A 24,627-nucleotide genomic window follows, 5' to 3' on the forward strand; every position below is an offset into this window, starting at 1 on the left:
ACGGTTGAATATCATGTTATCGGAAATGAACAGACATCACATTTTGCTGTCAGAAATGAATTTGATTACTTTTTATTTGTTTCGGTTTTGGTTTGAGACTTCGAATGTCATTAATATTCTTCTGGACCGAACTTCTGTGCAGGGAGAAGATGACAAATTTCTCAAAGATCAGCTGTTGCCCGGGAAGTTCCAAGAAGCCTGCAAGACCCACAATGTGCCGCTCCTTCTGAGGCTGCAACCTGGTTACGACCACTCCTACTATTTCATTGCGACCTTCATCGATGACCACATCAGCCACCATGCCCAGGCCCTTAACCTCTGAATTTTCTCGAGAGTGTGATCTTTCATTACCATGTACGGTCTCAAACTTTTGGTCCTCCCTTCTACAGCGACGTGCAGAAATATGGCTGTGCTGCATGATTCTGTTCTGCAGTTTGCTCGAGTACTGGAGTATTTGGATTTCACTCCTTTTGTGGAGGTTAGATTGGATGATCTAATGATCACGTTATATTTTGTAGTTACTAGCACAAGAAGTGGACCCGCGTTGATATATTATGAAGCAAACATAACTAAAGTATTTCGTGACAAATGAAGCTTTTAATCAGATCTCTACATCGAGAACTCATTTCGGATCGGAGCACTGGCAGTTCGATGCTGAACTAAAGACGAGTGGTGGATTCATTGATTCCTTCAACTGGAAGAAATGAAAGCCCATTCTGTACATATCTCTGACGCGCGAAATCACTTCGAGGCCCCAAATGAAGAAAGAGAAGCAGCCTCGAACCAAGAGGAGGCGGGTCGGGTGGTGAGGGGGGGTTGACATATGGGGGGTCAACGCGGTCAGCAAGGCGGTGATCAAAGAAAGCCGCCGCCTCTGCAACTCTCACTTTCGAACCCGCGGCTTTCCGATTACAGCTGCTGGACTTGGCTGGGAGGCACGCTTCCCGACATAAAAATACCATAATGCCCTCTGAGTTCGGTGATATTACTTATTTCTATCATTTGCTCCTGACACGACGGAGGCTACATTCAACGGATTCTTTTCCAATAAAAATCTACACGATCTCGATCAAATACACCGAAAGAAAAGAGAGATGAATAATTAAACTCAATCATGGTAGATCTATTTGTCCACCACCTCACCTTTTTATCAGATAATTATGCATGAATTCATCACCCGTCTCACTTTTTGATTAGATTATTATTTATAAACTCATATTGCTTGCTTGACCTACCAGTTCCTTTTTTCATGTGCTCCCTATGAGAGCAAAGGACAGCTGAAGGATCGTGACTCGAGATGTTTCTGGTGCGTTTGATTTTATAGTAGGTTTTTAAAATCAGATTTTGATTTTGAAAAAAAGTGATATAAATGGGGCTCACTCTTTGACTTTGTATAAGTTATGTTGTTTTGTTGTGGAAAAAAGCGGTATAAATGGGACACACTCTTTGAATTTGTATGAGTTATTTTGTTTTATAGTGGGTAGAGTTAAGTTAGAATTGTGATTTTAAAATTATACTCACAAACTAAATAAGGCTTTCTATTTGACGTGGGGAAGTACATTTGCTTTATTTTACGTTCTTTATCACGAAGTATATGCTATTATAAGCATATTGGTCGAAACTGCCTCGGCAAACTGCGTCTTAATGTTGGCAACTACATGTTGTTTTACATTCTTCGTCATGAAGTATGACTGAATACACGCACGCGTACGTTAGAAGAAGACGCGGCGGCCAACTGATGCAGTGGCATCTATGTAATAATCTCCAACTCCAGCCCCAAATTCATAGGCTGGATTCTTCCTATTTATATATACCCCCGTTCTATCCACTCTTATATACCAATTTAATAGACGCGACCTTGAGAGAGAGAGAGAGACAGAGAAAGATGTCGGGTTACCCACCGCCACCGAACTACGGCTACGGGCGGCCGCCGCCGCAGGCCCACCCCTACACCTCCGGGCAGACCCCCTACGGCGTCCCCCCACCAACCTCTCAGGGGTCATCTCATTCTCAGCCGCCGTATGCCACTCCTTACAGCGCTCCTTCCGCTCCCTACGCGCCTTCCGGTCATGGAGACAAGCCGCCAAAGGACAAGCCCAGCCCCTACGGCGTCGGAGCTCCTCCTCCTCCTTCAGCTCCCGGCGGCTACGGTGTCAGTTACGGAGCTCCCCCACCGCCTACTACCAGCGGTTACGGAGCTCCCCCACCGCCTGCTACCAGCGGTTACGGAGCTCCCCCACCGCCTGCTACCAGCGGGTACGGAGCTCCCCCTCCGCCCAGCGGGTATCCCTCAGGGCCGCCGCCTTACGGGAGCCCGTTCGCGTCGCTGATGCCGTCTCAGTTCCCCCCGGGGACGGATCCGAACGTGGTGGCGTGCTTTCAGCTGGCGGACAGGGACGGGAGCGGATTCATAGACGACAAGGAGCTGCAGAGCGTTCTGTCTTCGTACAATCAGACCTTCAGCATGCGGACCGTTCACCTACTCATGTACAACTTCACCAACACCAACACCCGGAAAATCGGTAAGCTATCGATCGATCGGTTGATTTAACCCTAATTTTCAATTCTTCCGCATGCTGTAGTTTCATTGGATAGGTGCGTGCCAATTTAGCCCTAAATTAAGAACATCAGGCGCATGTCAGACAGAACTGGAGGGAGCATGATCACTGCTAAAGTGCGCCGTCGAATTTCGATGGCAGCCGTAATTTACTTTGTGGTTGGGGGTGGGAGTGAACTGAGCGGTGGCGCGTGGGGTTTACGCGACGATGTGAGCGTTTGGGGTAGTATGGGAACTCGATGTCAGTGGCCTTTGACCCGTTGTTTAGTATTCTGATCCGGTCAGAGTCAGAAGTTCGGCAGATCACAGGAGGAAAAAAAGAGAAAACTATAAAGTTTCAAGATCATGACATAGATGATCCATTACATGGGTCATCCACTCATACGATTAGGCTGAATGACAATAATTTGTTGACTTTCATAAATGGATACGTCATGCCCGAAAGCAACTTGGGTCGGTATCAACTGTGTTGCTCGTTCAGGTGCTCATTCAGGTGGTGGTGGCATGTAAGATGATGCCCGCTTGAATTAGATCTACCCAAGTAGCCATACTAGTTTCATTTGTTCGACTTTTTTCATCGGCTTACCCCGTCAATTGTGCTCGTTTTCATCTACTTTTGCTTTTATTTGGGATTCTGTATGCGGGTGTTATGGTCAATTTTTTTTTTTAATATCTGCAAGCTCATGAAATTTAGTCGCATATTTGCAGAACTTGTCTTTTGCCTAACATGATACGGTTTTCCTTTTAAGTTTTAACTGGGTTGTTTTTGTAGATTGTGTGGTCTCTCTAGTATTAGTATTATAGACTGATGGATTGGGGTGAACGTAACGATTACAGATCGAATTTTGTTTTTGCTCTCTCTTTTTTTCCCCCTCCTTTTAAGTTCTTTAAGTGGGCCAGCCTGAATTGATTTTTTTAAGGGGAAGGGAGTGGATTAGGTCTTTATCCTATCAGCAGCCCACGGTTTGAATGATCAAATTGATATTGATTGTTTTGATATGATATTTTGATGATGTCATCTTTACATTTAAAATCATAATAATTCGGTTTCATTGGTCAAGCTGTGATGTATGTACTTTCGATACTTTCTCTAAAGACTATTTGCAATAGCTTCAGTTTGCTATTTGCTTATTCTTCTCTTTTTCCCCCTCATGCAGGACCTAAGGAGTTCACTTCGGTTTTTTATAGTCTCCAGAGCTGGAGGGTGAGTGAAACTTATTAAAGTCGGTGCAATAGGTCCTAACTTTCTTCCCTGCCTTCCACTTTCAGTTTTTGATGATCAATGCAAATCTGTGCAGGCCATATTCGAGAGATTTGACGGGGATCGGAGCGGCAAGATCGACATGAATGAGCTGAGGGAAGCACTCCTCAGCCTAGGGTTCGCCGTGTCACCGGTCGTCCTGGATCTGCTCGTCTCTAAGTTTGATAAGACCGGAGGCAGAAACAAGGCTATCGAATACGATAACTTCATTGAGTGCGTCACGACTGCCGTCAATACCTCATCTTTGAGTCGTAAATTTGTGAACTTATTCTAACATTTCGTCTTCTTTAATCCTGCTTCCGTGCAGATGCTGTCTTACGGTAAAGGGACTAACGGAGAAGTTCAAGGAGAAGGACACATCGTACTCAGGCTCCGCAACCTTCACGTATGAGGCTTTCATGCTAGCCGTTGTTCCCTTCCTTATAGCCTAAAGGAGGGGCGTCTCTTTTATTTTATTTTTTGGTTGGTTTGGCACTGCTTGGCTTTCATATGTAATATGGAATCTCCTCATCTTATTTCCTTTTCTTTTGAAAAAGAATTTCATGTATATTCATGGAAGCTATAATAAGATTTCAAGTCTCTCTTCGACCAACACTTCCCTTCGGCATTTGCTTGGTTTCAATGACCTACGAGTTATTATTTTAACTCTAATACCGCAACGGGAAGCTAAATGTGATCCCTCGCATGAATTTTCGCCATCCACAATAGCAGTCTTGACAACAAACGCGGTAGGACACTGAACACAATCTATTACACCGAACAGAGTCTATAATGATAAATTCGACAAAGATGCAGTGACAACACAAGATAGGGGATGCAGAGCAACATGTTTGTCTTCTCTTCGTCTAACTGGCACATTCGTACGCCGTGAGAGAAGAAGGTTAGGACGCGTTATGTGGTGAAACTGAAAGGGCAGAAAGATTGATATCCAAGAAGGATACCGGGATCATCGCCGTCGATCTTACTGCTTCCTAAGCAGGACCTCTAATCGCCCTTGGGGAGTATAGCGAAATCTTTCTGTCATGTGGCTTCTGAGTGGGCCTCGCATTAGCCTCAAAACCCTGCCAGTGAACAAACGAAATGAATGAATAATTGGAGCAAGCCAGCCCCAGCCTACTCCATCATCATTCCTCAGGTAAGGATGCAAAATCAATAAATTTCCTCTGCTCTATGGAACATGAAGATAATGTCAACTCCTTAAAGTAGGAAGGCCGAAGTTTTGATCTTTTTCGGGTGTCAACGAGAGTTGTAGTTGAATGATGGATAGGAGAAGAGGAGAGACGGAACTCACATCATGAACGGCTTCTCTTAATACGTTCACCTGCTCCCTAGAGACTGTCCTCACCTACGAGTAGTCAAGAGATCGGAGAGGAGAGTTGATGAATGTAAACCGAACTATGCGATTGAAGAAAGGAGCTAACTGATGCAACTGTTTCAACTACTGAATATTGTTGATGTTACCTTCTTGCTGATCGTCCACACAATTCCCTCGGTGCATGGCGGGACTGTTAGAGACCCCATATACCTGTAATATTTCCTGCTTCCAAACTTGATCTCTCCGGGATTAACGATTCCAAGGTCCTTTTCTTCATGCCCATCGTGACCCTCGTCATCATGCTTGTTTTTTCCATGTCCGAATGCACTTATGTGATGGAATAGCTACAAATAGAGAGTGACAGCAGGAGGTAAGTAAACGGGAAGACTTTCCGATACAAAGCCGGGGAAAGATAAGTTTTGCTTGTTTAGCACATTCAATATTCAAAGAAGAAAATCGGCAAATGAGAAAGACGCTTAAATATACAAAAATTTAGCCCACTGCTAGACTTATATTGAGGAGGAGTTTCAGGCATGTACATTAGGCATGTAATGAGCAAATCACTGTTAGCCATATCGATACCTTCGTGAGAAATCTATCTGGTCGGCCATACTTATAGAGAATCCCAATGACAGCTACCTTCCCATCGGAGCTTTCGTGAACGATGTGAAGCTCTAAGTTGTACCTGAAACTTGAAAGCACATCAGAGAAAGAAGCAAGATAAACTATGTATGTGAATCATCTAATGCTAATATAACCTACAGGCACCAACTTTTCACCAAGATACCGAATTTTGAGGACATAGTGTATGCAGCTGATCAGAGAAGGCAAACCGACCTGGACCCATTCAAAGTATGCTCGGATGGGGAATGCCAGTGACACTGTCGAAGATTGTAATAAGTTCCATTTATATTAATCTTTCCAGCGTACCCTTCCCATGTTACCTGAAGGTGCATACAGAATACCGACTATTAGGTAAATTTTAGTGATCTCGATCGGAGGACGGGGACACTATCAAAATCAATACATACAGACAGCAAAGAATCCAAATTAGGTGTAACCATGCATCCTGGATATATGAACTACTGAACCCTCCTTGCAGTACACATTGCCACGAGTAGATAAATGTATCCCTCATAAACATAAGATGGCATAAATTTATATACACTCGCAGGGATAAGCCTAAGGCTGAAAGTATCGTCATTGGTAATTTAAGGTCATCCAACACAAGTTCCGGTTAGACGTAAAATATAGGGAAGGTTCCCGGTCAGATGAGTACGACCGAGGCCATTATGTTTATAATATAGTCTAGTGCAATATGGAGAAATAAGTGGATCTACCATAATGTCGTGCCCCCGATTCACAAGAGTTGCAGGAGCTGGTTTGTAGTCCCTTTTCAGTTTGCCCAGACTGGACCAGACCTCGACTCTTCGATTGAGCAGATCAATGGGAGATTGCATCTTTCCATGGCCACAGGCCTTCCATTCTGGATTAATCAGGCCCCACTTCTCAGGCCCCCTATCAGTTCCTTTCGTATACGTAAATGCACTTTCATCATCTGGACAATAAAACATGGTCATGCAACGTGATTTCTCAATTATACGATATAAGATCTCGACGAGGCTGCAGCGAGCGAGCGAGCGAGAGAGCATACCAATTTCAGATTCTGCTCTGCAGAAGGTGATGATAAGGTTACGGGGCGGCAAGAGGAGGATGGAAGAAAGAACAAGAAAAGAGAATGCCAGAGAAGGATTCATATTACATGCCATTGTGGACTCTGCAGTCTGTACTCGGACACTGATGGGTGTGAGAATCACTTGTAATAGGTTTTGGTGTATACACACACACATACATATGACAGAAAGGCAAAGAAATATCGGAGACGGTTACTATGGTATCTTCACAAATGCTGTCTATCTGACTGAGCAAATTAGACATTATATTTGTTTGGGATTGTCATGAAAAGTTGGTAAGAAAGAAGGCTAAAACTTGGTCTCAATCCTATCCCCAGCCACAAAATCAAGATTTCCCAAACAGTAATTATGGAAAGAAACTATATATTCTCGTGAGAGCAGATTTTATCAAATGAAGTTTCCATATGAACACGAACATTCCGTTATTTATCAAAAACAAAATAAAATAATCGTTACTTTTTTTAAAATCTTTTTTTTTTCTAATTTAATAATAAATTATCTCGCATACTTTTTTTAATCATTTTATAATTAATTTTTTAATAATAAATTTTCCATATACTTTCATATTTATATATACATAGTAATTTTTTTAATAATAAATTTCTCATATACTTTCACATCTATATATATATAAATATATATATTCTCACACATCAATATATTTATGAACACTTGCATTCATTGTACAAAATCAAGTTGAGTTGGACCATTATCTAAGTCGAAAACTAAACGCAAGCTAAATTATCTTTTTCGTAAATTCAATTTTATACATATTTTATTATTCATATATTCCACATACAATTATTTATTGGTCTCAACTTCTACCTACAGTTAGAGTTCCAATTTTAATAGTATTTCCTGGTGTACCTCATAATTAGAAGATTAATGAATCAATAATTAAAAGTTTATATAAAACTGCACTCAGGGCAAAGACAACGTCTAATATTTTTAATTTTTTTCTTAAAGAGGGACACTGCAACGAAATGCGGGGTCATATCACTAGTACCATTATTATTATTTTGACAAAAGGAAGTTTTTTTTTTGTTAGTAAGTAGTCATACCCTTCCCGGATTCTGGAGTTTTTCGGCATAGCTACCCTCGGGGGGTGCAACCCCCATCGAGGCGCTTAGTGGTTAGCAAAGACAGCTTAGATGAGCTCTCTCGGTTCGTGACTCGTACTATAAAATTTAGTAAGAAAATTAGAGGATCCAAAAAGAGTTTGAGAGCTAAACCAGAAAATGAAGAGCTTGCTCACCGTTGATTGTCTTCTTCGCCAGTTCCAGCTGTCCTCTCCAGGAACCTAGGGCTTGAAGACGGAGGCTTGAAACCTAAATAGGCTAATTGGAACTAGGTTGAGCTATGGCCAATCCGACGACCCTGCACTTATGCTACTCGCGCTCAACCTCCCGCATTCAGAATCCAAATCCTCTATCGTTCTCTCCTTTTTTGAATTTCCTTGCAGTGTAAGCAGACGACAGTGGAGAGAGGAGTGCGAGGAGGCTCGATCATGCCCCCATCGCCTCTTCGCAGATGCTCGCCATGTTCGGATGTGAAAGCTGATTAGCAGCAGCGAAGCTGCTCTTCTAAGCGCAGAGATCAAGCGAGCCGCGGCGAGCGGGTTTTCCCTCCATTTAATTTTCTTTTTTAAAAAAATCCTATTAAATGTGGAAACTTATTTCTATTCTATACGTGCGGGCCCAATAAGACGGACGGGCTTGGAAAATTTGGGCCCACACGGACCGGCCCACCCAATAGCCGGGTTCGCTTTCCTTCTACTTGTTTACCGTCTCATCCATCCTGACAGATAAAAATAAGGTTCATGAATGGAATTGAAACTATGAGATCCCATGAGGACATAAGTGCATGTCTCGTTCAGGAGGGGCCCGCTATACTCGACAAACCCGGTCGAAGAGATTTCTCAGGAAACTGATAGTTATTCGACTAGCTTGTCAACCGTCTCAATAGATTCGCAGCCAAGATGATACGCATGAGTCTCTTGTAAATGGCTGGGGAGAGATTTCTCATCCATAGAAATCAACATTACAACCACCCGGGTTCTTGTTCGAGTACATGCCTCAATCAACAATCAAAGAACTTCAATTGTGAAGACAGGCGTGTACGTGTATAGATATATATCTCTTCCCAAGCAGGAAGCCGGGCTGATTCCATCGCAAGCAGCCGCCAAAGAACGCGATGAATCCAGGGAGAGTAGTTTCCTCTTGTATGCGGGAAAGCAGACTGAACACTTACCTGCAGTTTATGCATCTATACTTGGCGGATAATGCAGAGCAGGCGGATTGATTTATTTGAATCTTCGATGACTCTGATGGGTGTGAAAATGGCGCTCTGTCATAGACGTCCCATCTGGTCTCAGATTATTTGCCAGATAGTCCTCACTGGTCTTCAGCAGTCCTTGACGTAAAGCAAGTTTGAATCCCAAGTTTCCTATGCGAAGATCTACGGAATTATTCCATAAGCTTTCTACCACTAGGAGTATGAATCTCCATAAGTCTTCCAATTCTCGTGCTCATACCGTCTGCTGCTGCTTCTCCATGATGGGAAGTCAGAGAAGTCCGATGAGTTCCTATAGTAACTGCTGTATCCACTGCTTTCCTTCGGGTTCTACCTAGTTTCCTCTTCAAGATCATACTTTGCACGCTGAGAACAGACAATCATAGGTCAGAAGCTAGAAAAATGCTGAATCACGGAAAAGTTCTCGAGTTAAACGACACAGACCAATGAAATCGCTGGATTTCAGAGTCCCCCCCAAACTCGGGGAAATTATCAAAAAGGATTAGGTCTAGCACGAAGTTTGTCAAAACCAAGTCAATAAAACCAAGTCAATCACAATTGTTGATTGGCGGCAGTCCCGATGGCATGATGGTTGTGATTGGACCATGATCAAAAGCATTCTCTTTCAGGCAGATGTAGGTTAAAATTTTCCTTTTAAATAGATACGCACCTTTGAGGAGTCTGAGAGAACTGCATACGCTTCTCCAATTATCTTAAAGAGCCTATCAGCATCCTCATGAACCAGTTCAGCAATTTCTTTCCAGAGCTGTCCATCATAGCCATTGTCATTCCGCAGGAGCTGACCAGCCTGAATTGAGACAACAAATAACTATGAATTTCAGCTGAAGCCAGGATTGATTACAAAAAACTAAAGACGATCATTGAGAGCTCAAACCTTGTCTGGGTGATGTCTCAAAACTGCTTTACGATAAGCCTTCTTGATATCTGCTGCAGTGTCTGTCTTTTTCACTCCCCTACACAGGAATTGGCATCGAGAAAATGTATAAGAAACTTACGGAAGCTACGTAGCAGCCAATAGATGAGATCTCTATTAGTTTTCTTCAGAACAGAAGTACTTACAGAATGTGGTAAAAGTCCAGGTGTATTTCCTTCTTGGCTTCCTCTTCCATGGACGACTTGTGCTTATAAGCTTTCTTTAGTTCGTTGGCCCTGTCACTAGGCCCGCCAGATGCTTTATTCTTCTGATTGGACTGACTTTGAAGGATTGATATAAGCTTGCAGTCATCAGCAGCTGCTTGCTCGTAGTGCCTAATCAATTCATGCAAGGTGGCTCTTCTAGAAACAGCCTGTAAGAATCAGGAGAAACCCGGCACAAATACAATGAGTAGAAAATAGATTAACGGATGTTTTGAGCATACCCACTTCTGAATTTAATAAATTGATTGAGCACATGTTCTACAAGACAAAAGCTATTTGGAAGTACATTGACTCATCTGAAGACAAACCTTTGCATAATTTCCATCAAGGGCAATTGCTAGACTGCAGTCTGCAATGGCATCAGCAATTTGGCCTAGTGCCTGATGAGCAGCAGCTCGATTGCAGAAACAGATTGCTGCGAAAGGCCGTGATTCACTACTGCTTGATAGAGCAGTAGTATAATGCTCCACTGCTTCTGCGTACTTCTTCGATCGAAATGCTTCATTTCCTGAATTCTACGGTTCAAAAAAAATATAAAAATGGTAGTGAGTCCAAAAGCAGGAGAATATTTACAACCTCAAAATTGATGTCTTTGATGGCATACCTTGCAGTCTAAAAGCTTACGTATGGTGGAAGATAGCGAAGCTGCTGATGCCATAAACTCAGACAGAGATCTAGATACAAGAAAATTAAATGATCACGGGGCAGAAGAAAAACTCATGTAATTCTTCATAGAAGAAACAAAAATCATTTTTTCATTTTGTGCTTACCCGTCGCTGATACATCCAGTCCTTTCCACCTTTCGAAGTAAATCGAGTGCCTCGTCAAGCCTTCCCAAGCAAAAATTAGACTTGGCCATCCATAAGAACCTCCAGAGTCTAACACTCATCTTCCCTTCACATTTGGAATCATCGACATCTTCTGATCCATTAGGCGTATCCAATGTGGAAAAATTCTTCTCAGCAATAATAAGAGACTGATCGCAAAGCTGAACGACCTCTTGGTACTTCCGCGACTGCAAAATCCCAAAAAGGTAATAGTTAACAATACGTCATCCAACTTATCCAAAAAATAAAAATAAAAATAAGTCATGCAATACAAGAAACCTTATCGATTGTTGAAAGACCATACAAACCTTATAAAGTGCTTCTGCTTTCATTTGGAGCAATTTCTCCGAGAATTTGCTGATTGACATGGCCTCTGAAATAATTTCCAGGGCTCTCGATTCAGCGTCGGAACATTTTTCTTCCAAAATCTTTGCAGAGAGCTTAATATACTCAGCCACTTTCTGTTAGCAGAAACAATACGCACAACAAAAATAAGTCTGAACTCCAGAAAAACTACTAACTGTGCAGGAAAACAGTAACTGACTGCTGCACTTTTGCATCTAACTACATGCACTGACGCTTCTAACAAATAGAAATAATAATGTGCTAAAGCTTGCGCAAAATTCTATAGCAGGTGGCTTCAACAGCTTGCCTAGAAGGCTGTTTTGCTTACTAGAAAATATTGCAGTAACATCGCCGTTCCTTTTAATCTTCTTTCTTGCTTGTAACTTCCAAAGTACACACTTTATATCTCACTGGCATAGATGTATTTATATATAAATGAAACAACTTAGCCCTATTGAGATACTTAAGAAGTGTTTGAAGGATTGAAGTTAAAGAGTTACATATCTGAGATACAAAGGTATTACCTGGGCCCTCTGTAGGCCATCTGCTGCGTCAATTATGAGTCTACGATCCAAACAGACATTGGCTCCAGATTCCAAGCACTTATTGAAACAGCTTAATGCATTTTCAATTTCTCCAAGCACAAGATGGCAGCTGCAACGAAACAACAATAAAATATGAATTATGTCCTGTGTGCTTCCACCAGATAATGCAACAGGTTTAGCCTAAATGCATAAACATACACTGAGACAGAAAATTTCGTTTCGGTTGCCATTTCTTTCTAGGCACTTAAATTAATATTAGATCCCAACTCTATAATTAAATCGGTTCCTAAACAACATCCTTCCCATAGAGACGTGTGAAAGACACAATATTAGGCGGGTTTTGAGGAGAATTATTAAAAGGATTTAGCAACACTCTAAAATTATCAAGCAGAACAGAAGATGTTATCGACTCTCAACTAGCAGAGAATGAATACTGATCGTGGTAAGAGTTAGAAACTTCTCCTCCAGAGGGGGGGGGGTGGGGTTGGAGTGAGGCCGTATAAATAAGAATGAACAGTTATATGGCCAGAAATAAACTGATGACATGAAACCAACATATTAGCAACTAGCATCTATATAGCTGCAGATAAATGATAGCAACATCATAATAGCCACAGATTCAGAAAACTTGGACGATCTGAGCTTACTTCGCTGCCCTTATTTGGACTTTCAGGAAGTTGGGATCCAGCACTGCAGCCCTAGTGCAATCATCAATTGCTTCCCTTAGCCTACCAACAGACATACGAGAAGCTGCTCGGTTGCTGTAGCATAATAAAAGAGGCTTGAGGCAGCATCCTGATGTTTCATGAGAAGGCACTGAATTGATTCCTTTTGTGTAGAACCTCTCCGCTCTTGAGAAATGCCCATTTTTGTAAGCTTGGTTTCCCCTAAAAGAGAAAGTGCAGCCAAATTGATAACAAGAAGATATTCACCACCCAAAAGAAAAAAAAAAAAAAGGGCAAACATGATCACTCGCATGATAATGAATATCCCAACAAGCATATTCGAAAAACTTTAAAGGCAGAATAAGTTAATGAGATGAGAGCGGCACCTGAATCGCCACTTTTCACATGCTTCTTGTATTGAAGCAGATGAAGAGACTTCCTTCTGTTCACACGTTTCTCGTCCTTTCAGACTTGACTTGACTTCATCTTCATGCACACATGATGCATCTCCTCTTGAACCAGATGTTGTCTCAGAGGGTAAAGTAGTGGAAGAGTTTGAATTTGGATGAAGAACAAAAGAAACAGAAGCCCTTTGGGCACTATTTCTTTTCTTATGCAGGCGCTTCCTTCCAGGTGGTCCAAGTCCGACTGGGGTTGATGCAGAGAAGACAAAGCCTCCTTGATTTTCTTTTTCCACCCTTGAAGCAAAAGAAAATTGCATCTGGCTGGGACGTTCTTCAGTTTTAGAAAGGTTAACATCGCTATCCCTGATAGAAGAAATTCCATCTCCCACCATATTGCAGAGATTCTCAGTGTCCGCGTTAAAATAATTTTCTCTGAAACTAAAAGTATTTTTATTATCAATATCTAATCCTTCCTCACCGGTACTGAAACCTTGCAGACAATCATCAGCAGGCTCAGCTGAAGATTTTCTTGAAAACTGATTCACTGCTTCATGTTCATTACTAGGAGAAAAGTCCATGGACGAAAAACAGTAAGGGGTTTCTGCCTTCTCTTGAAGATGGTCTTCCCTTGTAACATTCTGCTTCCCGATATTTACCTTATCTCTAGAGTATGATCTCAACTTTCCCTGCTTCCCAAGTTTCTTTTTCCTTAAGGATCCAGCCCTTCCACAGAATTTAAATTCAGTATTCGGCTCTGGAAATAAGCAAGACTTCCTATTTAGCATACTTGGATCTTTAGATGACTGTCTTCCATCAGCTGGGCTCATGGCACCGAGTGCATCTTTTCTTCCATCTTCACTCAAAGGGGTACCGCTATTCACTTTATAGGGTGCACCATTTATCACAGCGGCGGTCTCAGTTGACCCTGTCCGAAATATAAATGGCTTGTTGCTGGCAGTTGAAGGAAACTCACCAGGTACTCTATCCCCATGCCCAAACATGAAATGATCCTTGCCAGCACTTCTGATATTGCTCCCATTCTCAACACTATCACAAACCCCTGTATTTTGATTCTTGATCTGATCACTGCACGAACTTGGAAAGCTATCAGCATGCATGTCAGATGCATCAGTACCACTTCTGAAAACAAAATGAGGCTCACCATGTCCTGTGACTTTACTTCTATGATTGCCATCAGTGTTCTCACCGTCATGAATATCTAATTTCTGCATGCCATCTGGAAGTTTAGGAGAAAGATCACTTTCATCCTTTCCACCTACATCTAAACCATGATTTCCACTATTAAAAATGTTGCAAGTACTCCCAAGATGGTCAACATTTGGCTTTGTCCCATGATCATTCTCTGGCAGCGAGCTTTCTCCAACTATTGAGCTTCGCTTGGAGCTGCTTTTAAATATGAAAACACCATCATCAGAACCCCAATCAGTAGGAAAACGACTGGAGCCAAACACAAAACCAGATTCCACACTGGTTTTGTCCTTTCCAGAATCAGTGGAACTCAAATTTCCCATCTTTTCACCAATCTCTTCCGTTCTACACTTTGACATCGACTCATAATTGCAAAAACTTTTGAAGCCATTGGAACAACCAAATACTTTCTTGTCATCACAATCAGATCCATTTACACCTGTGGGAAACTTTCCTTCATAAAACTGGGACGTTGATTGCAAACCGCCATAATTTGCATCAGAAAAGGAAGCAATGTTATCATGCTTCCCACATTCTGAGAAAGGATATTCTTCCACTGATTCATTCGACTTTGAAGCAGATGTCCTACCAGAACCACCAAATAGAAGACTGGCATTTCTATATGAGTAGTTAACGTCCTGGGTGGCAGTATTATCTAAAGTTGAACTATCAGCATAGTTGAGTTTCACTTGAAACAGACCATCAGGAACTGCATAAATTGGATTAGCCTTCGTATGAGTTGATGCAGCCTCTGACCTCCCATGCGAGTGCTTCCTCAACTTCATGAGTCTTGGACGCAATTTCCTAGAAACTGTGGGCTCTCCTACTGGAGCTTTCTTCAGTGAACCTCTTTTATCAGAAGTGGATCCACTCTCTCCTCTGCTTAAACATCAAGAATAGTGCAACTCAGAAGAATGACAAGCATAAAATAAAGAACAGATACTAAAGGGAAAAGCCAGTCGATATGACTTGCAGAATTAGCATTTCAGAGAGGAGACTAGACTGCAAAAGCCAGCTGAGAGGTTCAAACAAAGAACCTTTCCCTCCATTTATGAGAGAGAAGAAATGCATTAATTACATACATGCATGCTATGGAAATAAAAAAGGGCTCTAACCAGTTTAGAACTTATCATGAGGGTAGTCTCCATTTGTATCAGATTGTTATGTTAAGAGATTCATGGTCCATATGGCCAAAGAAAAACCTTAAAGGACGTCAAAGATTTGAGTATCACCTGATGGAGAAAGATGCATCCTTCACGGTTGAACCTGTGGTTGAAGCGGAGGAAGCAGAATTATGTTCCACGTTACTCTTTCTAAGCTGATCTTTACCACTCAAAGAACTAATTTTTGGAGAAGCTGAAGATGAGAAGGCAAAACTTCCTTGATCTGATTTCTCTGAACCCAAAGAAATACTATTCACTGTGCCACCGCTGCAAACTCGATCACTGTCAGGTTGATGTGCAGCAGTTTCAGTTCCTGAAACAGTCACTATACGTGTTGAACCACTTGCAATTTTACCCAATCTATCTCCAGAACTGCTAGAAACATCAAACCCACCATCAGTAGTTTCCATCAAACATGACAACTTTGGTACACAATTACCACTCAATGGCTCATTTGTTTGCACTTCCTGTGAAGACAGATGGTCTACTCTACTTTCCTGATAAGGAGAAAAATCCATGGGTGAATAGCAATTGGAGGTGCTTGAGTTTTCATCGGCATTTTTTTCCTCTGGCAAATACTGCTTCCCTGTAGATAAGTTAACTGCAGACCGTTTCATCGACTTGCCCTTCTTCTCAGTTATTTTACGACCTCTAGTGTCACTCTTCTGGCTGAACTCAAATCCTGTCGACTTCGAAAACAAATTTGTTTTAAGACTTGAAGGATCTGCATTTGCCACATATACAGATGGCCCACAGCTAGAGTTTCCAGCAGACTGACTCGAAAAATTACCACAGCTTCCAAATACGAATATATTCTCATCAGCTATTTGGGATTTACGATCATTCTGAACAGCATCACAGACCTCTATATTTGGGTTCTTGATATGCTCAACTGAGGCAGCCGGCAAGTTTCCCTGACACAGTTGAGATGCCTCGGCATCTTTTCTTAACCGAAATGCAGCCTCAGACATAACCTCAGAATTCAGGTCCGATGCTTTAGCTCTGTCAGCAACATCAAAGTTGTCATCTTGGTTTTTCAGGTCAAGATCGATACTTCTTGACCTCACCTCACCAGAGCTCTTCCCTCCCCTGCTTTCGTCGTGAATTGAACTTCCATGTGCGTTGCCTTTAAATACAAATACACCACTTTCCAAACCCTGACCCAGGTTCCAGTTCCCTTCAGAATGGAAATTGAATATAGCATCACTAGCCTTAGCTCCCTGATTCCCTGCTGCTGCCTCCACTTTCATCTTCCAATTATCACCCAAATTGAGCTTTCCAAAGTGTTCGCAGACACCCTTACTATCTGAGTTGGAATTTGATGCCGGATGGAACTGACTAGAGCCAAAAACAAAATCAGAATGACCCTTCTTCCCAAAGTCAGCATGGTTCTCTGAGGAATTCAAGCTTACCACAGAAGTCCTCCCAGCTCCAGTAAACGAAAAACCAGCATGATCAGACGAAGAGCTAACCCTGACGGATTCATTACCGCGGCTATGTACATTTCCGTTCCCATCGCTGATTTTGACTCGATCAGAACCAGCGGGAACCGAACCGAACGAATCAGAAGCTGAGCTCTTCTGATCACTGGGCACGGTCCTGGACTTCAAGTGCCTCCTCACCTTAATAAACCTTGGACGCGATGCTTGTGGGACCGCCGATCCATCAACGGAGCCACAAGCACCTACAGGGATTGAGGTCGGAGGGAATTCGACAGCCGGTGGGGACATTCTCAGGCGAAGCAGCTCCGGTCTCGCAGGCTCCGCCCTTGGAGTGCACAGACTAGAAGACCTCTCTTAGGGTTTAGAACGAGGCGATCAGTAGGGTTTTCCCTTCGTTCCGAAGAAAGGAAGGGGGGGGGGGGGAGAGAGAGAGAGAGAGAGAGAGAGAAGTGAGCAAAGGAGTTAGAAGGAAAGGACGAGAGATGGGAAAGGGTTTTGGGCTCTTCCTCTCAATCAAGTTGGGGGAGGACAGGCGAATAACGGGCGCCTGCCATTTTTGCACAGCAAAGGAGAAACGGGAGAGCATAGATCAAAATTAAATTTTAAAAAAATAATAGTACTCAAAAAAATTACCATTTTCAAATGACGAATAGATGCAGAGGAGCTTCCTGCTTATCGAGTTGAACCAAGCTGAGCCGAGTATATGTAGATCGACTTGCAAAAGCCGCGAGCTTGAACTTTGGCCCGCTTTGGACCGAGCAAGGCGGTTCGGCTCAATCTGATATTAGATGAGCCTCGTCTGGCCTTCGTCTTTTTTTTTTTTTTTTTTTTGAGAATTAAAGCCTAGCTCGGCTTGCATCGACTTCCCTGTAGGAATGCGTGTCCTGAACTGGAGATCTCGACTAAGCTTGAAGAGCATAAATAGAATTTACTTGTTTCCTTTTATGTTTCTTCTGGTTTATGTCAGTAAGATTTTCATTGTTCAAAGACCAAGAAGACGAGAAAATGAATTCCGAAATGTCCCGATGTTAAAGCCGCGATCGGTACACGCGGTCTTTCTTATATTCCGATTGTCATTTCGGCTTCTTGCAGCAAGTGATATGTGGGATATTGTATTTTTAACTGCTTTAGGTGATTATTCCACGAATGGAAAGAATTGAATCAGATTTGAACCTGCCTCTTTCCAGAGAACTCCACCCCGAAGGTTTCGGTTTTTCTCTTTTTCGACCGGGCAGGTTTCCATTTTCCACCAACGGTGTCCAATGTTTTTGTACTACTAGATTAATGCTGGTCTAGTCCATCCAGTTGTTTCATCTCTTACAAGTAGGTTTCTCTGTTTTGTAGTCTCGGACTGGACCTCTTCGCATACCTATTTGAGAATCTGCCCAGCAGATTCGGGGACAAGGCAATGGACTCAATTTGTGTTAACTGCATCTTTGGATATCATATATCTCCAGTTGAAATATATATATAAGACCAAACAGAAAGCCTATCTGATGTTCTGAACAGCTGTTGGCGAGCCCAAAAAGGGATACTGCTGAATGAAATTTATGTAGTTATTGTAATCTACAGTTAAGGGCAACTCCTACGATCCTATTTCCTCAGGGTGTCCTTTCCCCATTTTTCGCGATGCGGGCACAGAAGTCCATTAGTATGTGACTTGGATTCTCTTTTCGAAGATTCCCTGTCCCGGGGCAAGAATCGCAAGAGGGTCGTACTCGAGTTTTCTCCTCACAAAAACTTCCCATTGGGTCCCAAAGTGAGCTTTCCATTCTTCTTGCGTGCTGTAATGGGAAAGATAACGTTTTGTTCCCCGAAGCTTTGAGTCACAGAATTCTATTATTTTCCGGTTTTGGGCCAGAATGTGTTCCAACCCGTCCTTTCCGGTTGATAGAGGCACAGAGGATAGGAAACCCACGTTGTAGAATGTGTCTTCCGGTGGAGTGACTAACGAGGTCCTGTTGTTCCATCTGCAAAAAACAGCAAAGCAAGTTCAGGTAATCAGGCAACGAGGACCAGGTTCTACCGATTTCATTTGATTGGTTTCTGTGAAGAAAACTTTTATGACGGAGATGCTAATTTATCGGGAAATAGTTTGTTCTCTCTAGTTCCCTCAATGTGAGTTGAAATTCATTTTCTTGTACTTGGACGGATGGCGGCCCCCTCGCCATCAGTTGTGTGTCACTATGACACCGAATAAACGATCTCCAGCACCTTTTGGCTATAGAAATCCAAAAAAGTCATTTTCTAGAGATATAAGGAGTCGTTTTCTGTTTACCAAGAGGTTTTCAGCGAAACCGAATCCCCGTAAAGTTAAGAAACTTCATTTTCCTAGGAAACAAGCTATATCGAAAAAAAGAAAAGAAAAGGGCCCTTAATCATATATGACTTCTCATGGTGGTTAATTACTTGGATTTGTTGACCGGGTAGATGAGAATAGGACCATTGATGCCGTCCGTCAGAATGTTGCCAAAGACTTCTCCTGCAAACTCCTTAATCTGGCTCGCCGGAACTAGAAAATTCAGCCATGGGTGAGGAACTTCCCACAGGCCTTTTTCCCGGAGTTTCAGCGCGGAAATGTGCACTCTGTCGAGAAACTCAAGGAGAGAAACTTCTGACAGGAAGAGGGTAGAAGATATGTAGCTCAGCTTACTGAGTAGCCTCTCCACTTCCTGGTTCACCAGTTCAGACTCTTCGGGGTCAAAGTATTTCGCGAGCTCAAGACAGTACAGTGTTTTTCCCTCCGAAGTGAACCGGCTTGCTTGGACGGGGTCCTTGGGAATGAAGGACGACCTCCACCTATTCAGGAGACCCGTTCTATTTATCATCACAAATCCTTCTACATAGTCGAATGTTTTCTCGAGGGAGATTAAGTGCTCTTGGTCCTTGGAAAATAAGGCGAAGTCGTGGTAGAGCACTTTGATCCACTTCACCTGTCAAATGATACCGGAAAGGTCAAGGTTAGTTTGCGGAGCGAATATTGCAGATAAAAATCCGCGTGAAACCTGTTCCATCCCATACCCTCTTTGCAGCAGGTCCTAGAGATATTCTAGCCCTGGTGATGATTCCAAATTGTCCGAGTCCTCCTAGAATGCCGTAAAACAGGTCGGAGTTTTGCTTCTCTGAACAGGTAAAAATTTCTCCCTTTCCTGCACAAGAATAGAAACTTGCAGCAAGTTAGAATGCAATCCGTTTGTCTTCTCAAGGGCATTCTATTTCTACGAATGAATTCTCTATCAGCGGCTGCCTGATTCAGGATGACAGTTGGTTTAGGATAACGGTTCAATCGTTCTGTTCTCTTATCTGGAAAATGCATAAAAACAATCTTCCTGGTGTCCTTCGGGAAAAAAAAAAAAAGGTAATAATTGCCACAGTTTCCACACAACAAAAGAACTAGTCGGTCACCAACGTGGCTTGATTTAAGCAGTTCAGCGTTTATTCTGTCTAAGTAAGGTCATCCATGCTGGGAGAGCTTTATGGGCCGACCCAGTTCGATTATATTAGTCGGGACCCAATCGGATTTACGGATACTAGGTTCACACTAAAAAAAAGAAATAGTCGGTCAGGAATTAATACCTGTAACGACCTCAAGCTCGTAAACATTGCTGATCTGGGGGCCGTGCCGGAAAGCCTGCCCGCTTATTCCCGCATTCGACAAAGTCCCCCCAACGGTGAGATGAAGGTAATCTGTCCACGACTTCGGTGCAAGCCCATATTTGAGTGTCTCACGCAAAATATTGATCCAGAGCTCCCCGCCCGAAACTTCCACAAAGGGAGAACTCCCCGTGAAGACTCTCATCTTTGGCCAACGAAGCGACTCCATGCTGATGACCAAGCCTCCACGGGTCATGGCCTGGCCGTGGAGGGAGTGCCCGTGACCCCGTGCAGCGACCGTGAGGCCTGAGGCAGGTCCCAGCTCGAACACGTGCCTGACAGCCAAGGAGATGTCGGAGACCGATCTCGGTTGAAGGACAGCGAGCGGGAGGGAGCTGAACATGCCCCCGAAGTCCTTGGCAGCAAACTGGACGTTGTCGAAGGTGAGGTGGCCATCAAAGGGGAGGTGGTTCAGCGATGAAAGGACTGAGGAATGATAACTCGATGACGGTAAGAGGTCGTTGGTGTTGCTCTCGGGTGTGCAGGTTAGGAGCAGGACCATGATGATCTTGTGGAAGACGAGGCTGTTCTCTTTGAGGAAGGCTGATGTCTGTGAACCCATCATCATAATTTCCTATGTTGTATGTCTTAGTTCTTTCCAAGACAGACAAAGAGAGAGAGAGAGAGAGAGAGAGGTTATGGAGAAGGAAAGGAGAGAGAGAGCTGAGGAAAAGAATGGAGGCAGTGAGGAGAATTTAAAGGGGAGAATTTTGGGCGGCATGCTTCAAAGAGAGGCTCTATTGTTTATTCAGTTGGGTGACTTTCCTAAGACACCAGCCCACAGGCTGAATTCAAATCGGACGGCATACACGTATGGCTTCCCCAGGGCCGGGACTCTTTTTTCTTTTTTGCTAACCCGGGGTGTCCGGATTTCGTCCGACTAATTCCCGGGGTTCCGTGAACCCCCGACAGCGCACGGAGCTGGTAATTACACCAAAGGCGCTCCGGTGGCCCCAAGGGGATTCGAACTCGGATCTCGGTACAAATTTGGGTGCACATTAACCACTAGATCGAACTCCTTGAGGTTCTAGGGCTAGGACTCCACTTTGCTCATAAAGCTCTAGGAATCGAAGATACTAAAAATTCCCGATCAAGATCATTGACTAGGATCCATTACCGCCCGCTTACAGCCTTACAGGACTACTTTCACTTTACTAATCGTGGCAAGTGACCTGAGTTTGTCGTGCCATGAAGGGTCATCTTTTTATGTTTTTCTTTCCGGGACGCTCTATTACTCGATACATCTATGGTCACATTTTTGCCATGGAAAATGTTAACCGGCTAGTGCTTTTTCCGGGTTTGAGAGCGATCTGCAGGCAGGCCCCCCCCCCCCCCCCCCCCCCCCCCCCCCCCCCCCCCCGGGAAGGCAGCGATGAGGTTGTCAGGGGTAAGGGAAAGAGGGGAGTCAGAGTCGCCGGGGCCACACCTTCTGAAGTGTGTATGGCTTCTGGATTTGGCTGCTCCCTTTCCTATCATTTTAGACACAGACGCTTCAATAATTCTACAGGAATATCCTAGAAACAGTAATAGGGACTTCAGACCCTAAAGCCGATTAATTAAGCTTGCGAAACGACAGCTTCCATAACAATTCATCGGGAAGGTTTGAGATAACGGGAGAGGCGACTGCTCCCATCAGCCCCTCAAGCATGGAAATTATCGCATCCAACTCAAAAATGAAAAGGCGATCATGACTTGGTTGAAAGTACGAATTAAGCGTGTGACTAATGTTGGACGTGAGGAAGTACCAATAGAACTTGCAAGTCGCTCTAATCTTTTCTACCTTGACATTACGGATTCGGTCCTATTCCGAGTCCGGGGTCCGTACCCTAGTGGAAGGATTAGTGAAAGGAGGGGAAGGGCCGGAATGGGTCCTGTCCCACGTGAGGGGGCGGGAAAGATGTGAGGAAGTACCAATAGAACTTGCAAATCGCTCTAATCTTTTCTACCCTGACATTACAGATTCGGTCCTATCCCGAGTCTCGGGTCCGTACCCGAGTAGAGGGATTAGTGGAAGGGGGGAAGGGCGTGAGTGGGTCCTGTCCCACGTGATGGTCACGAGCTGATGCCTGGGGTAGGGGCTACGAAGGGACTCTCTCTTCAAATAGTCAACGAAATGAATGCTTGATGGCTACTTATCAAGGGACCATAGCCACCATATAACAAGGACTTGCCCTGACCTCTAGCGTCCTCTTTATTTTCCTAGCCGTGAATTTGAAAATAGTTATGCAAACTATCACATTAGTTCAAACATCATCTTCAGGAAGGCTTTCAGTAGGACAAAAGGGTCTCTCCTCATCACGCTGAAAAGATGTAAACTAAGAAATCTAATTCTTTTAAGCACTACTAATGTGAACATGTTAGAACAGTCGACTGATTCTCGAGTTCATTTAATTACCCTCAGGATAACCATTGAGGAAGGAGTTCCTCTCGGCTCATTTTCAAGATTTGAACCCAAGACCGTCTGCGAAACTTGAGATTTAGTCAACAAATGGCTAAATGCACTTGGAGAATCTTTTTGGTGAGGGACAATCTGTGAGCTTCTTGGGCTTGTAGGGGCCGGGGTACGCAATTGGTTTTGGGGGGGGGGGGGGGGGGGGGGGGGAGGGCAAGAAAGAGATACAGAGAGACAAAAAGGGGCCTAACCTATCAACTGCCTTAGGATTGGAGCAACTCACAGATCTCAGCAGCCAGCAGCACTGATGTGATCATCCCAATTTTTTTTATTTATTCATTTCTTTGATTAATTAATTGATTATTAATCAATGCAATTCTTTTTGTGCCCCCCATTTTAATTTGACTCATGCTGTGGAAAGTAATCACACTCCATTAGCACAGCATTAGCCCTTTTGTGTGCTTAATGAAGAATCTCTTTCTTGGATTATTGTATTCACCAAAATCATTCCTGTCAGGTATATGTTCACCTCATTGATGCTCCTCCACCTTTTCGGTAATCTATTGCATTAATCCTCTCTCATTAGCTCTTTGGCCCCCAATTATTGGAGTGTACAAATCTTTTACCCTGCATTGTCAGCGAAGAGGGGAGTCTTGACTTTTCAAAGTGGAATGCTTGGCTACTCTAATTCGCACTTACTAATACTATGGATCGGACTGCACATTATTCATCTGAGCTAATTTATCCTTTTAACTTTCATAATACTCATCAGCTACTCCGTCAGTTGTTTTTCACAAACGTTCCCCCAGTGAGATCCCGAAGCTTCTGTATGAAGGACAACTATACTAGATATGGTTGTGGATGTCATGCCATTCTCAGTCGTCTTTTGCACCCTATACTTGTCTCTGCTACATGTACTGTGGAGTCATATTATCTATTTGACATATATAGGTATTTCTATTACTACTTCTATGAAAAAAAAGAAGAAAAAGTCTAGTATATAAATAACTAAACCAAGTTAAAGTCATACACCATGTCTAGAAAATGCTCTTTTTTTTTAGTAAATAAAATTGTGAGAGATATTATTATAGTAATTCCGAGCAATCGAGCATTAAAAAATTGATTCTCCTTATAATAAGTACGTTTTTTGTGACTCGAACTTGTATTTTTCTCCTCACATACAAGAGCTAAAACTGCTCACCACTCAATTACTAATATTTTGTTAGTTAGGAAAATGCTTAACTTGCGCATATATATGGGCATCATGAATGCTTGTAAACTTACAATCGAAGTTCTTCACACATAAGAGGATGCCAGCAGCACACCTAATAATAATATTATAATTTTGTGAAGATGCGGCTTTTAGAAGCATAAGATCAAAGAGAAAACACAAACAAGAAGATGGTGGTGCCCGTGGAAGTAGGCTTTTTTTACATGTACAACACATTATGGTGCTTTCCCTGGCTAGTATTTTATTACAAAGTGATATAAACACCCAACACACCATACACACACTCACTTTGTCCAAATTATTTTATTTCAAAGCTTTTGTGGATTTTCTTTCATTTTGTTGCCTCTGATTTCAACTTCCGCCGAACAATCATATCCCATCTCTTTATACTCTTTATTATTCTTTTACATTTTCCCTCATCATAGTTGCTCAAGAAAGGGCGGTAACAAAAAAAAAGATATTATAACTTTTAC

The 24,627-nt window shown here is 42.9% G+C and overlaps 5 protein-coding genes across 5 annotated transcripts; 2 read left to right on the forward strand and 3 right to left on the reverse strand.

The window, feature by feature from the left end:
• Positions 1 to 139: 139 nt before the first annotated feature.
• Positions 140 to 612, forward strand: LOC116197601 (S-formylglutathione hydrolase; the record flags this gene model as incomplete). The annotated part of the gene is given in 1 exon segment (XM_031527779.1): positions 140 to 612. A coding segment is annotated over 1 exon segment (183 nt), but the record flags the coding sequence as incomplete, so codon positions are not given.
• Positions 613 to 1,850: 1,238 nt separating this feature from the next.
• LOC116197603 (calcium-binding protein CBP-like) lies at positions 1,851 to 4,412 on the forward strand (the record flags this gene model as incomplete). Its single annotated transcript, XM_031527781.1, is given in 4 exon segments — positions 1,851 to 2,522; positions 3,715 to 3,761; positions 3,856 to 4,031; positions 4,126 to 4,412. Coding segments are annotated over 4 exon segments (1,019 nt in total), but the record flags the coding sequence as incomplete, so codon positions are not given.
• A 2-nt stretch (positions 4,413 to 4,414) lies between these two features.
• LOC116197604 (alpha carbonic anhydrase 4-like) lies at positions 4,415 to 7,236 on the reverse strand. Its single transcript, XM_031527782.1, has 7 exons — positions 6,788 to 7,236; positions 6,474 to 6,691; positions 5,971 to 6,077; positions 5,716 to 5,818; positions 5,280 to 5,477; positions 5,110 to 5,163; positions 4,415 to 4,879 (listed from the first exon to the last, which is right to left on the reverse strand). The coding sequence occupies exons 1-7, from the start codon at positions 6,981 to 6,983 to the stop codon at positions 4,790 to 4,792; spliced, it is 966 nt and encodes a 321-aa protein (XP_031383642.1). The 5' UTR covers positions 6,984 to 7,236; the 3' UTR covers positions 4,415 to 4,789.
• A 1,518-nt stretch (positions 7,237 to 8,754) lies between these two features.
• LOC116197602 lies at positions 8,755 to 17,439 on the reverse strand. The gene is made up of 12 exons (XM_031527780.1): positions 15,505 to 17,439; positions 13,046 to 15,151; positions 12,642 to 12,881; positions 11,974 to 12,103; positions 11,413 to 11,565; positions 11,048 to 11,292; positions 10,882 to 10,951; positions 10,586 to 10,792; positions 10,200 to 10,426; positions 10,015 to 10,093; positions 9,790 to 9,927; positions 8,755 to 9,485 (listed from the first exon to the last, which is right to left on the reverse strand). Exons 1-12 carry the CDS (start codon positions 17,163 to 17,165, stop codon positions 9,450 to 9,452), a joined length of 5,292 nt encoding a protein of 1,763 aa, XP_031383640.1. The 5' UTR covers positions 17,166 to 17,439; the 3' UTR covers positions 8,755 to 9,449.
• Positions 17,440 to 18,320: 881 nt separating this feature from the next.
• LOC116194816 (cytokinin dehydrogenase 1) lies at positions 18,321 to 21,207 on the reverse strand. Its single transcript, XM_031523714.1, has 4 exons — positions 20,454 to 21,207; positions 19,899 to 20,026; positions 19,287 to 19,810; positions 18,321 to 18,847 (listed from the first exon to the last, which is right to left on the reverse strand). Exons 1-4 carry the CDS (start codon positions 21,097 to 21,099, stop codon positions 18,526 to 18,528), a joined length of 1,620 nt encoding a protein of 539 aa, XP_031379574.1. The 5' UTR covers positions 21,100 to 21,207; the 3' UTR covers positions 18,321 to 18,525.
• Between the last annotated feature and the right edge of the window lie 3,420 nt (positions 21,208 to 24,627).

Source organism: Punica granatum, chromosome 2, assembly GCF_007655135.1.
Source record: "Punica granatum isolate Tunisia-2019 chromosome 2, ASM765513v2, whole genome shotgun sequence".
In the NCBI taxonomy this organism is placed as follows: Eukaryota; Viridiplantae; Streptophyta; class Magnoliopsida; order Myrtales; family Lythraceae; genus Punica; species Punica granatum.